This window comes from Pongo abelii, chromosome 18, assembly GCF_028885655.2.
Source record: "Pongo abelii isolate AG06213 chromosome 18, NHGRI_mPonAbe1-v2.0_pri, whole genome shotgun sequence".
NCBI classification, from domain to species: Eukaryota; Metazoa; Chordata; class Mammalia; order Primates; family Hominidae; genus Pongo; species Pongo abelii.
Genome location: NC_072003.2, coordinates 46770046 through 46785406, shown reverse-complemented (window position 1 = coordinate 46785406; position 15361 = coordinate 46770046). Strand labels below are relative to the sequence as shown.

Below are 15361 nucleotides of genomic sequence, written 5' to 3'. Positions count from 1 at the left end.
ACACAAAAAAATTAGCTGGGCTGGGCATTGTGGCATGTGCCTGTAATCCCAGCTACTCAGGAGGCTGAGGCAGGAGAATTGCTTGAACCCAGGAGGTGGAGGTTACAGTGAGCTGAGATCATGCCACTGCTCTCCAGCCTGGGCAACAGAGCAAGACTCCATCTCAAAAGGAAAGAAACAAAAAAACAAAATACCTTTCAAAACACTACATTAAAGCAAAATCCTCAGCAATGTGCATGACTTCTTACTTTTTTGGGGTGCTATTTTCTAGATGGCTTAAAAGCAGCTAGTATAAAACTACATATAGTGGTATGTGTGTTTTGAAATACAAAACATTTTAAAACTAAATATTTAGAGGACTATATTTTAAAAGAAAGTGTCTAAATGAAACAGATAAAGGAAGATGGAATGGCCTATCAGTTTTAATGAAAGAATTTGCTTAATAGATTGAAAGGAATATTACAAACAGATATTTAATATTATATAAGACAAATAGTATGGATCAGGCAAGCATAGGACTGAAAATGCAATAGAAAAATTATTCACCCAATAAATCAACATGGCCCATTATCAGTAAACACCTCACTGGTAATAAGAGCTAACACTTACTGAGCATTCACTACGTGCCAAGCACTATTCTAAGCACTTTTATGTAAGTTATTTAATCGTCATAAGAACCTCATGATATAGGTACTATTATTATTTTACCAATGAAAAAAATTAAACACAGAGAGAGATTAATTAACTGGCCCAGGGCCACATAGCTAGTAAGTAGCAGAGCCAGAATTCAAACCCAATGGTCAGTCTCCTGAATCTGTGCTTTTGATTGCTCTGATATGCGATTACCATGGAATATTTTTTAATACCTTAATTTCAGCTGGCTTGTAGTAGCATCTGTTGGGATCTTCCAATGATGTTCTATACCCATCTCTCAAGAAACGTTTAAATCCATATTTTCCTTTTAATTTTCTAACCACTTTATCAAGTGTCTGGCTAAACAGAACTTCATCATCCAGGGCAAATGCAGGATAACTGATGCAGGGGAGCAGGGCAGCATCTGTGTTCTGGAGGCAATGAGAAAGAGAGACTGTGAGTGTCCACAGCGATGTGATCAACACAACCCAAGGAGAATGATAGAGATGAAAAGCCAGTGAGGTTATGCAGTCAAAAGTGAGCACGCTCTGCTCCCAGGATCAGACAGATGTTTCTATGGCATGTTCCAGGAAACCTTACAGAGGAGATAAAACTTTATTTGTTGATAGTATTTTCAAGATTCAATGGGCTCAAACATCAAAATATTAATTAAAATGGTGCACAGAAATTTAATAGTTGTCACAACTTAGTCTTTCACAACAATTTGCTTATAATAATGAAAAAGAGGAAACAACCTAAATGTCCAACAATTAGTTGAGTAAATTAGCAACTATTAAAATTTACATTGTAGAAATCTGTTTACTGGTATGGGACAATATCCATTCACAGAGCTAGGTTATCAATCAATATAAAAAGTACTCTTATAGCTTTGTAAAATAAAAATATTATATATGTCTAAAAATAAGTGAAAACATATATACCCAAATGTTGTCAAGATTGTATTAGAGTAGCGGCATGAGTGGGTGTTATATTATTTGCTTATTTGGGGAGCTTTTTCTTTTTAATGATAATCTTACATTACTTACACAAAAGAGTTGTTTTGAATAACTAATTATTCCACTTTGGGTGTTTTCTAAATAACAGAACCACAAATAGTCCCTAGAAAATTCTGCAATCAGGTAGGATAAGCATACAAAAGTTCATCAGGCAAGGGGGAAAAGTGAATTGAATGAGAGAACAGAAATAAGGAATGGAAGGTTATTTTATCCAAAAGATATATACACTATGAAAAATATTTTTCTAATATACCATGGCAAAAAAATAATTCACCTTGGCCTAATGTTGCTACTCCCCCAGAAGAAAAGTCTATTTTTCTATTCTCCTGCAAAAGATTCAAAGGCCAAAGCAGCCGTGTCCACAACTCTTGTCCAGTTCCTAAGACCTCCCCAGGCCAGAGGAGTAAGGGGCAATATCTACCATGTCTTCTTATCCCTTCTGGACGACCACTAACATTTTAGAGTACTTTATTGGAAATTAAGATAAAACTACATGGAAATCATAAACAACAGTTCATGTTAAATTTATCATTATTAAATGTCTCACATGTGATCTTGATTCTCTGGGTAACAGCGAGCACAAAGTTTGCCTGTTGCGATTGTGAGCATCTAGATCCACAAATATAACTGACCACGAACAGCCCTGGAAAGAGAAAAAGAAAAACATTTCCTAAATTAAGAAAAAAGACTTGTAGAACTTTGGCATTTTGACTGTGAAAACTTCACAAAAATACTGACATTGACTGCATCTTGAGTGTGGAGTTCCAGAAGATTTAAATTTTGTTTGTACTTTCAATATTTCTCAAATATCTTGCAATAAACATTAATTTTATAATCATAAAAATGTTATTTTCATGTTTTCCCTGACTTTCTTATAAATCAAAATGTACTGATTACAAGATAGCCAATATATTAGTGACATTTATTTTAATGGAAATACAATTAGTTTAGCTAACATGAAAAAGAATGAGAATGCAGATTCATAAAATCTGAGTTGTACATTCCTCATAAATACTGACTATATGATCAAACTAAACAAATTTAGATACAATCTAGATGAATGTAAAAGAATACTGGATTATGAAGACAGGAGAATCTCAAATAACAATAAAGCAACTAATCTTGACTAATATTCACCACAACAGGCACTATGCTTTATGTGTCACATGGATTGTCTCATTTAATATCCATATGTAGATATTGTTTTCCCCATTTTACTGAAAAGGACGTTAAGACTTACTTTAACAGAGCAAAGGTTCAAAATCAAGTCTCTGACACAGAGGCCCATTCTTTGAACACTATATTATACAATTCCCCCATATATGTATATTTTATACAATTCCCCCATATATATATATGCACACACACATATATATATTTCAAGTAAGAAAAAAAAGCTTGAATAAAACAAATATGTGTAACAGAAAATGTTAATCTATCTGCTAACCAGGTTAAAACTAGTGCATTCCATATTCAACAGCTTTACTGGGGAGCTAAATATTTGAAATCACATAGAACTGGATGGGAATAAGGAGAATACTCAGAAAAATACATGGGGAAAGGGAAAAGAGAATTATAAATTTCATGTTACTTTAATACTATTTTCTGAATCTCATCCCAATTCTCACCAACTTCACAGATGCATTCAAACTGAAACAAAAATATCTCCAACAAATCACCTAGACTGAACTTCAAAATCTAGCAGCACCAGACCCCATACCCAGATGTCAGATTCACTAGAGGTATTTTTTTCCTAGTAGCCCATTTTTGTACATGAAAATTAGCTCATAAAATAGAATGATTTCTCATTCAGAATATCATTTTAAAATCTTTTTAAAATCTGACAAGTAAATTAATAAATGAACAGTGATTCGGTGAGGCGGTCTCTCAACCACCAGATGAATGGTAAATTGTCCTTTCTATAACTCCAGAGTTCCAACCTCCCATCTCTACTGGTTCATGCAGCAGCTGCCGTTGGCAAGGTACTGTGCACTCTGCTTTGAGGAAAACAAACAAGATCAAATTTGACCTGTGCTCTCAAGGAGCTGACCCAGGCAACAGTCCTGAACAACATTATTAAGAAAACAAAAAGGCAGCACATTGCAACACATGACTTAGTTTCACCAAAGTTAGTGGTTTAAGGGGGAGAAGAAAATTATAAAACAAGTCCCCAGGGAAGTTGGGGCACTTCATAGAGAAGGTGAGGACCATAGCTAGGCTCTGAATTTTGGTGAAATGGGAGCGAGTAGGGTAGTTAGAACAAAACAGCAGAGAAATAAATGGATATAATATGTTAGGAACCTATGAATACACAAAAAATAGGAGCTATAATTTATCTTTAGGCCAAGAATTAATAAAGTTAATTGCATACCAAACTATCTGCCTGGAATTAAATTTTCAAAAGATACAATCTAAGTAGGATAATTTATAAATAATGAAGTGAAATGGCAAATTTGGCAATTTTCTATGTTACTTGATTAATGTAAACAGCCAACTTCTATTTTCTGGCCGCAAATAAATGGCTTATTTGTCTAAATTCATCAAAGTATTTATTCAGCTCTCAATTTTTCTCTGCCAACCTAAGAAATATGCCCAAAGGGAAAAATAATCTCATAATGTTACCATATTTTAACACCGAGACTAAAGGGTGATTAACTATATTGTTTGGCTGTCTTCTCACAAAAATATCCCATGCTTTAGGCATTACGGTCCAGATTTCCAGGAGGGTAAAATCTCCCAAGGTCATGGGCAGCTATTCCCAATCCAAAAGCAAGTCTTTTTAAGAGTCAACAAGGAGAACCCACACATGGAATTAATTATCACCTACTTTAAATCATCAGACACATTAATTTAAGGCCTGTAAATTTCAAAGGAAGCTAGATGTCTGCACTGCTTTGAACACTTTGCATAACATGAGCAATTTCTCTAGTCATTACCTTTTAGATTCTGGCCTCGGCTCATTTGTCAGTATCTTGATTTCCCCAATTAAGGACAGGAATATGAAAGGATGTTTTATATGTATATGTCACTTCAGAGTATCTGATTAGCTTTGGATATTTTATTTTCATCTTCCATTTCCTGAAAACATTATAATTCTGCCATAATATCCTGACTCCACCTAAAGAGCTTATTTTAAGACTGACAGCTCAAACTTTACTCCCTAACCAAGTTTCTATAATGGTTTTAGTCTAGTAAATGCACTGGGACTGGAAGATGATTCTGAAACCTGACCACTGTCATGGGGACTTGAGTTCCAGTGGTGAGGAAGGGTTGCACTGCACTTCCCTTAATCCCATGACCAGAACAACCACTTTTGAGATAGTCCCTAAGGCCAAGGGTACCAACTGTATAAACATAAGACTTTGCTGATCTCACTGGTCTCAATTCAAAAGAAAACAATTTAAAGACTGTCTGATCTTTCTTTTCTTCATTAATCACTTCTCGGAGCCTGAGCTAAGGGACTTGCTGCCCTCATCTAGACTCAAAAAATAAAACAAGGTACAACTGGTCATTGGATCTACCTATCATACATGATCTTCACATTCTTATTCTGGAACAAAACCACACTGCAAAACTATGGTCAGGAGATTTTCTCCCCTAGTTCAGTTATGAGGCTGTCACTGAGCTCTGTAGCAGAGCCTGGAGAAATGTATTCTTCCAGAAATTTACTGATGGGAATTTCCCTTCTGCACCAAGGCTGTGGTGGCAATAGATGTGTAAATAGCCAGCTTTTGCCTACTGACCCAACAGCTCTTTCCAGCAGCCCCTCTCACAACCCAAGCTTCTTTGTCCTCATGCACATACTGTGAAAGGAATTCTCAAACTACAGAGAAAGATAAATTTGAACATGAATTTTCAGGGTCTCAAAAGAGCAGAGCTGAGACTCGAACCCAGGAATCACAAAACTGTTGCTTACTATGATTATGACATTTGATGAAAATAAATTCTGATAGACTAAAATATTACTGTTTAAATATTATCAAACATTATTTAAATAATATTTAAATGTATTTGTCATGAAATTTATACAGAATATATTTGAGATCATGATGAAATATGTGATTCCCATATTGAGGATTATATATGTTTCTAAATGTAGCTCTGCCCCAAATTGGTTTTTATTGTAAACAAATCATTAAGGAAACTAGGCCTTTTTATCACATTTTATTCTCAATGTCCCAAAGAAAAATAAATTTGGAAAATAGTTTCAGAAAAAGACTTAAAGTGTTTTTTTTTCCCTTGAATAATAAGGAAAGTTATTATTGGAAAAAAAGGAGGAAGTATAGGAACGCATAATAATCATAACCAAAGCGAAAAACTTTACCACCCAACAACTGCCCATAAAAATAAAATTAACATTTGTTTTATCTCATATGCTGAAGCCAGGGGCAAAAGGCAAGCCTTTCACACTATTTGTGAAATGGATACCTCTTTCAGCAGCTCAATAATTATTAAGCAAAAAACAGCTTAAGAGTTTCCAAAGAAAATGCACAGCTCCCAATTCTAAAAGTAGAAAGTGTCCAACAGCTGAAATTTCCCGTACCAACAAGTTGATCTTCTATTAATAGATTCATTATGGAGTGGCATTGGTTTAATTCCTAGTTTTGCCCCTGTGTGGTGTGATCTGAGAAACACTACCTCAATCTTCCAATCATTCATTTTGAGAGAGGGGCTCTACTATCTCTCTTGAGTTGCCATCAAGAGGGAATGTACTTTTTGAAAGTTCTAAATTAATTTAATTAAAGACACACAATCAGGTCTTCCAAAACCTTATACCAATGGCCTTTAGGAATAACTGTGAATATCAATATGATCTGAAATCCCCCAAGTCTTGAGGTGGTTTCTATGGATTTTCATTTGAATAAAAGCATTTCTTTATGTCAATTCTTTTCCCAGCAACTGACTTTTAATTAGATTACAGCTCTTTTAAGTATATACAATGACATTATAAAATGATTAAACACTAAAAAGATCACATGCACTTTTAAATGTGCTACTGTTTAGCAGGTACATTATTAATTTAACTGCTGTAGAGGAGGGAATAGTAACATTTTCAAAGTCATATTTCTGCAATTCTCCACATCAGAAAAAAGAGACGAAAGAGAATTTGTAAAACTAGGACACTGACACTACCTTGTAAAAATGGAAGATGACGGGACTTTACTGGCAACATGTGATATTCTTGTGGCTAAAGAAATAAGACATGGCCCGGCGTGGTGGCTCACGGCTGTAATCCCAGCACTTTGGGAGGCCAAGGCGGGCGGATCACCTGAGGTAAGGAGTTCAAGATCAGCCTGGCCAACATGATGAAACCCCACCTCTATTAAAAATCCAAAAATTAGCCGGGTGTGGTGGCACATGCCTGTACTCCCAGCTACTTGGGAGGCTGAGGCAGGAGAATCGCTTGAACCCAGGAGGTGGAGGTTGCAGTGAGCCAAGATCGCGCCACTGCACTCCAGCCTGGGTGATAGAGCAAGAAGCTGTCTCAAAAAAAAAAAAAAAAAAAGAAGATATTATCTGTCCATATTTCTATCTGAAACAATCTGTCCATATTTCTATCTGAAACAATCAAGTAGTAGTCAATTCAGCAAATATTTGGTGCATAGCTCCATTGGAAATAGATGTGACCTGAACAAGGCCAAAACTTAACTCGGCTTAGAGCAGTTGTTCTCACCCTTGATTGTATATTAGAATTCCTGAGGAGTTCCAAAAAATCTCAATGCCAAGGCCTCCCCCTACACCAATTAAATCAGAATCCCTGGAAGTAGAGCTCATATATGAGTATTTTTTTTAATTCCTCAAATAATTCCAATGCGTAGTCAAGATTGAGAAACTGGCTGAGGAACAATATCAGCAATACAGTTATAACTCAGAATCCAAATGCAGAGTAAAGTAATTTCGTGATTTTAGAATTATAGCTGAGCAATTTATGAAAGCTTCCTGGGAAAAATCGAGCACTGAAAGATCGGTAGAGTTAGGAAATGTAGCTTGTATGTATGTGTGTGAGTATACACGCAATTGGAAGGGGTGCATACAGGTATGTAAGCAACATACACTAAGACTCAGGTACTTCAAAGGAGATGACACTATTGCAAAAAAGAGCTGGCTACTACCATATAACAGCCAACCAAGAGACACTCAGCTCCATTCAGCTCAGTATTTGGTATGTCACAGAAGCCAGGTTAGCAAGACCTGTACCTTTCCAGACTGCTGATAACATCAGCTCTGGTTTAATCCATGCCTCCTCTCAGTCTCCTTGATATATGCTCTAGAAAGCTTTCAGTTCTTTCTCATTTCCCTTCCTTTGTATTACTATTATTTCATAAATAATAGCAACAGGAGTCAGCCATGCATAGTGTCTCATGCCTGTAATCCCAGCACTTTGGGAGGCTGAGGTGGGTGGATCACCTGAGGTCAGGAGTTAGAGACCAGCCTGGCCAACATGGTGAAACCCCGTCTCAACTAAAAATACAAAAATTAGCCGGGTGTGGTGGCAGTCGCCTGTAATCCCAGCTACTCGGGGGGCCGAGGCAGAAGAATTGCTTGAACCCGGGAGGCGGAGGTCGCAGTGAGCCGAGATCGCGCCATCGCACTCCAGCCTGGGGGACAAGAGCGAGACCTTTGTCTCAAAAAAATAAAATTAAAAAAAAATAGCAACAAGAGATGGCATTTATTAAAAGTTTAATCTCTGCAAAGCACTATGCTAACTAACTTTTATTTGCATGAAAACCTCCTGAGTTAGGTCCTATTATCATTATCTTTATTTTTTTAGACAAGGAAGCTGAGGCTTAGTTAAATAGCCAAACTCACTGGTGGAATTGAGTACAGAGCATGCAGTGATCCTGTCTCCTAACCCCTAATATAATGCCATTCTTTAAAGTCATTTTATCCTCCTACTCCTGTCTGTCTATCCATCCATCCATCCATCCATCCATCCATCCATCCATCCATCCATCCATCCATCCAGGAATATGAAAATGGGTGATCCAGAGTGTGTGGTAATTCCTCATGACCTTCATATAGACAGAGCCCATCCATCCTCCAGAGGGAGTTGGGATGAGAAGAGTGCTTGTGTACGTAAGGTGGAGAAGAGAGGTAGCTGCATTAATATACTACAATTAAAAACATTCTTAAATTCAAGACTTGAGTAAATAGTATTATAATTGCCATAACAAAAACCATGTCATTTTTTTTTTGCACAACTGTGTAACCTCCTAAAATGTCTCTTTACTGACTTAGCATTTCAGTAGCTTAGGATTAATTATAATATCAGTCAGAAACTTCACTTTACCTCACCATCTTAGGAATCTTTATAAAAACTGCTAAAGAAAATTGGCCTACTTCTTGATCCAAAGTAGTAACCTCTATTCCTACATTTTATTCCTTTCCACTGACAACTCAATCCATGGTCACTTGATTAGATTCTTTCAGTACAAAAACTGGTTAAAGATCTAATGAAAATTTAAGACGACCTTCAGGGTTTCTTTTTCATCCCCAAAGATAATGAGATTTTAGACATTTGATTATAGCCAGTTGAAGGTGAAGCTAGGATCAAAACTCCCAATTATCTGGCTAAACACATCACACAAATTCTCTTCTACATGAGATATACATTGAAATACATTAAATTGAAACCAACATGAAAACTGACATAAAAAAATATATATACAATGCCAAATATATTAAAAAATGTGAAACTCTCTGCAAAATGAGTAATAGACTTGAGGGAAAAGTCACTGAACCAACGAAATCAGAATTCTTTATCAAAAAAATTTTTCTTTCTTTTTTTTTTTTTTTAAAGAAATTAAGCAATGGTCTTTAGTTAGAAAACTAAAATTTAACTGGCAAATCATTTTCAAAGGAAAAGTTCAAGCATGAGCTTCTACATAAATTTTGGACATTCTCTGATTATAAGGAAATGACTTTGTTAATGAAAAGCCAAATTAATTAAATGTGCAATTCAAATAATCAAAGATTCTGGGGGTCTTATTTTTTACCTGGTTGCCAAAAAGGTTGAATCCATTAATTGCTTCTAGAGCTGCTTTTGCTAAGCCAACAGAGCTAAAAGAGAAAAGGAAATACTTTATTACTCTAATGTATGTGGCTACAAAATCAGAACAATTATCTGATGAATATTCACAAGCAAATCTCTTTATTAACATTTATAACAACTTCTGTAAGAAGAAGAATGTCTAAGAGACCTCATTCTGACATTTCACTATTTTAATTTTTCTTTTTTATAGTTAGTGATCACCTGGGAAAAATATTTCTAGGTTCACCTTGATCTAAACTAATGGTCATACTATTGATGGGAGTAGTTTTAATTCCAGAATCATTTTTACTCACTAACTCAAGAAAAAAAGATGAACTTTAGAGGAAGGTATATTATGATGATAAGTGCAGTAATTAGCAGGTTGGGCATCATTAGTTCAGATCAATGTAACAGAGCTTTTCTGACATCAAATCTGAGTCTTAAGAAAGATCTTGCATTATTCACAATAGCAAAGACTTGGAACCAACCCAAATGTCCTACAATGATAGACTGGATTAAGAAAATGTGGCACATATACACCATGGAATACTATGCAGCCATAAAAAATGATGAGTTCACGTCCTTTGTAGGGACATGGATGAAATTGGAAATCATCATTCTCAGTAAACTATCGCAAGAACAAAAAACCAAACACCGCATATTCTCACTCATAGGTGGGAATTGAACAATGAGAACACATGGACACAGGAAGGGGAACATCACACTCTGGGGACTGTTGTGGGGTGGGGGGAGGGGGGAGGGATAGCATTGGGAGATATACCTAATGCTAGATGACGAGTTGGTGGGTGCAGCGCACCAGCATGGCACATGTATACATATGTAACTTACCTGCACATTGCGCACATGTACCATAAAACCTAAAGTATAATAATAATAATAATAATAATAATAATAAAAGAAAAAAAAAAGAAAAATCATAAAAAAAAAATAAATAAAATAAAATAAAATTGAAAAAAAAAAAAAAAGAAAGATCTTGCATATCATACAACTATCAGAGTGTGGCTTAAGGTATCTTTCAAACACTCTTGCCTAAGATCCAAAAAATAGGCATTATTTTATGCTCACAGAACAACTGATCACCTTATCTCTCATTTTTTGCTATATTCTTCCCTTTATAATAAAATGAATACTATTTCCCTTAGTGTCTTAACTCTTTTGGCCTCTCAAATGCCATATACTATAGTGCTGGAAAATGGGAAAACCCATTTCATTAAAAATATGATACCATCTTTTAAGTATACACATTTAAATATTTTATATCTAATACCCAGTTTAATTATTACAAATTTTTATTTGTTTTACTCAAAGCAACTGTATTTGCCATTAATATCATTTAAAGCTAATGATCTGTCATCTATTCAGCATTTCTTTGAAACAGATTATCATACTATGGTCCCCAGAGCAGCACCTTCAGTATTACCTGGGAACTTGTTAGAAATGCTAGTTCTCATTTCTTCTTGGGAGTAGGGCTCCATAATCAGTGTTAAAAAGCCTTCCAGGTGTTTGAATGCACTTTAAGTTTGAGAGCTACTGTTCTAAGCTATTCATGTCATCATCATCTACATCCTATAAGTTGTTTCATAACCTGTTTTTAAGAAATCATCACTTTTATTGCAGGACAATAAATAGATCAGACACTTATTTTAAAGATACATGGATGGGAAGACGGAGTAGACATAATTTTCCCTAGTCTTCTCACTAAGTACTACCAAGAAGCTTGGACATTACATATAAAACAAACATAAAAAGACTTAGAAACATGGGTAGAAGGTAGTCTAGCTATGAACTTCAGGACTCTATGAACGACACTATGGTAAGTGCCCTGGGTTTCCTTTTTGCCTTATTTATACCAGTCTCAAAGTCAAAGGAGCCAACCACTGAGAAATGCCAGCGCATGCATACAAAAAATCCCCAACAAAAGCCTGTCTCTCTAGCCAAAGGACAGGAAAAGAGCAGCCTAGCAAAAATAAAACTTTTAGACAATAACCACTCAGAAAAAACTTTACCCTACCCCCATCCATTCCAGCAAAGGCTGAGTAGAAACCTAGACTTCTACATTCATGAGTCTATCATGAGGCACAATGCTCAACTCCCAACTCTCTTAGTCATGGTGGTGTCAGAAAACTACAAAGAAGAAGTCAACACTTTCATTTCCAATAGGTGATAAGAAACCACTTCATCACCAATCAAGAGGTCACACCTTTTCTCCTGCCCTATAAATGGAGGCCAAATGAGAACCAGTAATGAAGCACTCCTATATTTCCCAGCCAAGGAGGTATTAGTGGAGGCCTACTGGGGAGCTGGATGTCAACAAAAATAATGGCCTTATATTCCTACCTGGCAGTAATGAGGTGATGTGCCCTCACCCCTTCTTCTACCAGAGTGGTATAAAAAAATACAGCTAAAACAGAAAGTTAAAATAAGATCTAGGGTCTTATACTATTATGCCCAAAATACCTATATGTCAATCAAAAAACACTCCTCATACCTGGAACCTGAAAGATCTCAAACCAAATGAAAAAAATACAATCAATTGCTCAATGCTAACATTGAGAAGAAAGAGTTGTTAGAATTATCTGACAAAGATTTTAAAGCAGCCATGATAAAAATGCTTCAATAAGCAATTACGAACATGCTTGAAACAACTCAAAAAACCAGAAATCCTTAAGAAACAGAAAGTATCCGCAAAGTTTTTAAAATTGAGAAATATAATAGTGTAAATAAAAAGTTCAGTAGATAGGCTCAACAGCAGAATGATGAGGACAGAGGAAAGAATAACCAAACTGGAAGACAGAACAACAGAAATTATCCAATTTGATCAAAACAAAGAAAATAGAATGGAAAAAAATGATTAGGGCCTCAGGGATTTGTCGGATCATAACAAAGTATCTAACATTCATGTCACCTGAGTTCCTAAAGGAGAGCGACAGAGGGCAAAGCAGAAAATTCCCACTTAGCAAGACCCATAAACCTACAGATTCAAGAAGCTGAGTGAAACACAAACAGAATAAATTTTAAAATGTCCATGCTAAGACACATCATAACTTCTGAAAATTAAAGACAAAGAAAAAAATCTTGACAGTAGCCAGAGATAACACATTACCTATAGGGGAAAAATAATTAGAATGACAATGGATTGTTTATTAGAAACCATGAAGGCTAGGATGTGGCACAAGAGTTTCCAGTGATTGAAAGAAAAAAACTACCCACTCAGAAAGTTATACCAGTAAATACATCACTTAGCAGTCAAGAAGAAACCAAGACAATCTCACATGAAGGAAAATAAGAGATTCTATCACCAGCAGACCTACTCTGAAAGAACGGCTAAACTCCATTCTCTAAACAGAAAGGTAATTTTTTAAAAAGAGGAAAAAACATATATCAGAACACCAAAAAGAAACAAAAAATATGGTAAGCATAAATATGGGTAAATACAATACATGTTTCTTCTCCTCTTTAATTTTGACAGTTGAAGCAAAAATTATAACACTGTCTGATATGATTCTAAATGTGTATGGAGGAAATATTTAAGATAACTATTATAAATTCAGAATGGTGATAAGACATAAATGAAAGTAAGTTTTCTATACTTCATTTGAACTAATAAAATGATGACATCACTACACTGAAGTGTTACCTACAGCAATCACTAAAAAACTATACAAAATGATACAATCAAAACCACTATTGATAAATCAAAAAGAGATTTTAAAAAAATCTTTAAGTACCCACAGGAAGGTAGGAAAAATAAAACAGAAAAATGAAAAATAGAATAAACAAACAAAAAAATCAATAAAATGGCATCAGCTAAGTTAAGAAAAGGTGGAAAACAGTTAAAAATAACATTAAAAAAGACATAAATAAAAAAGAAAATGGCAGACTTAAGCCCAAACATATGACAAATTAATTAAATTTAAAAGCATGAAATATACCAACTGAAAGAAAGAGATTTGCAGGGTTAAAATATGGCTCACCTATGTACTGTCTATAAAAAAGTACCCTCAAATATAACAATATAGACACGCTGAAAGTTAAAGGATGGAAAAAGATATATCACACAATCAAAATAACGCAGGAGTGACTATATTAATAATAGATAAAGGAGACTTCAGAGCAAAGAAAATTATTAGAGACAGAGAAGGATATTATAATACATAATAAAAAAGGTCAATCTACCAAGAAGACATAGCAATCCTAAATGTGTATGCACCAAACAGAGTTGCAAAATGTGTGAAATAAAACTGATAGAACTGAAAGAATAGACAAAACCACAGTTACGGTTGGATACTTGCACACTTTTCTCCTTTTCTCTCAACAATTGGTAGAACAACTAGACAGAAAACCAGCAAGGATAGAGAGGAACTAAATGAGCATTGACGTTCAAAATCCATAAAAACACATTTGCAAACAATATTCAGCAGTATGTAAGCTGAATTATCACCACGACTAAGTAGGGTTTACTCCAGGGAAACAAGGCCAGTTCAATAATAAAAACCCAATTAATATAATTACCATGTTAACTGGCTAAAGCAAAACAAAATAACATGGTCATATCAACTGATGCAGAAAATGCATCGAACAAAATTCAACATCCATTTATGACAAAACTCTCAGAAAACTAGGAATAGAGGGAAATTCCACAATTTTTTTAATGATGTGTCTTTCTTTTAATCTATAAAAATTTAAGAGGCACAATTGCAGTTTTGTTACATGGAAACAGTGCATAGTGATGAAGTCTGGGGTTTTTTTGTTGTTGTAGTTTTGTTTTGTCTTGTTTTCTGAGACAGAGTTTCGCTCTTGTTGCCCAGGCTGGAGTGCAATGGCGCGATCTCGGCTCACCACAACCTCCCGGGTTCAAGTGATTCTCCTGCCTCAGCCTCCTGAGTAGCTGGGATTACAGGCATGCACCACCACACCCGGCTGATTTTGTATTTTTAGTAGAGACAGGGTTTCTTCATGTTGATCAGGCTGGTCTTGAACTCCCAACCTCAGGTGATCCGCCTGTCTCGGCCTCCCAAAGTGCTGGGATTACAGGCATTAGCCACCACGTCAGGCCTGGGCTTTTAGTGTAACCATTGCCTGAATAATGTACATTGTATCTATTAAGTAATTTCTTATCCTTCAAACTCTTCCCACCCTTCCACCCTCTCCAGGCTCCAATGTCTATCATTCCACACTCTATGTCCATGTGTACACATTATTTAGCTCCCACTTTTAAATGAGAATATGTAGTATTTGACTTTCTCTTTCTGAGTTAGTTTAGTTTTACTAAAGATAATAGCCTCTAGCGTCATCCATGTTGCTATAAAAGATGTGATTTCATTCATTTTATGGCTGAACAGTATTTCTTTGTGTACATATACACATTTTCTTTACCCAATCATCTGTTGATGAATATGTAGGTTGCTTCATATCTTTGCAATTGTGAATTATGCTGCAATAAACATATGAGTACAGGTATCTTTTTGATATAATAATTTCCTTTCTTTTGGGTAGATATCCAGTAGTGGGATTACTGGATTGAAAGGTAGTGCTATTTTAAGTTATTCGAGACACCTCCATCCTGTTTTCCATAGAGGTGGTGCTAATTTACATTCCCACCAACAATGTATCAGTGTTCCCTTTTCTCCAAACCCTTCCAATATGTTAGTTTTTGACT

At 35.5% G+C, this 15361-nt stretch overlaps 1 protein-coding gene across 11 annotated transcripts in view; it reads right to left on the bottom strand.

Moving 5' to 3' along the window:
• The window catches only part of PHKB (phosphorylase kinase regulatory subunit beta), a 238738-nt gene that overhangs the window by 106047 nt on the left and 117330 nt on the right, over positions 1-15361 (bottom strand). For all 11 annotated transcript variants that reach the window (XM_054533204.2, XM_054533198.2, XM_024233087.3 and 8 more), the window contains 3 exon segments: positions 9647-9710; positions 2197-2292; positions 867-1064 (listed from right to left, as the gene is read on the bottom strand). In XM_054533204.2, the coding sequence (XP_054389179.1) occupies positions 867-1064; positions 2197-2292; positions 9647-9710 (358 nt within the window).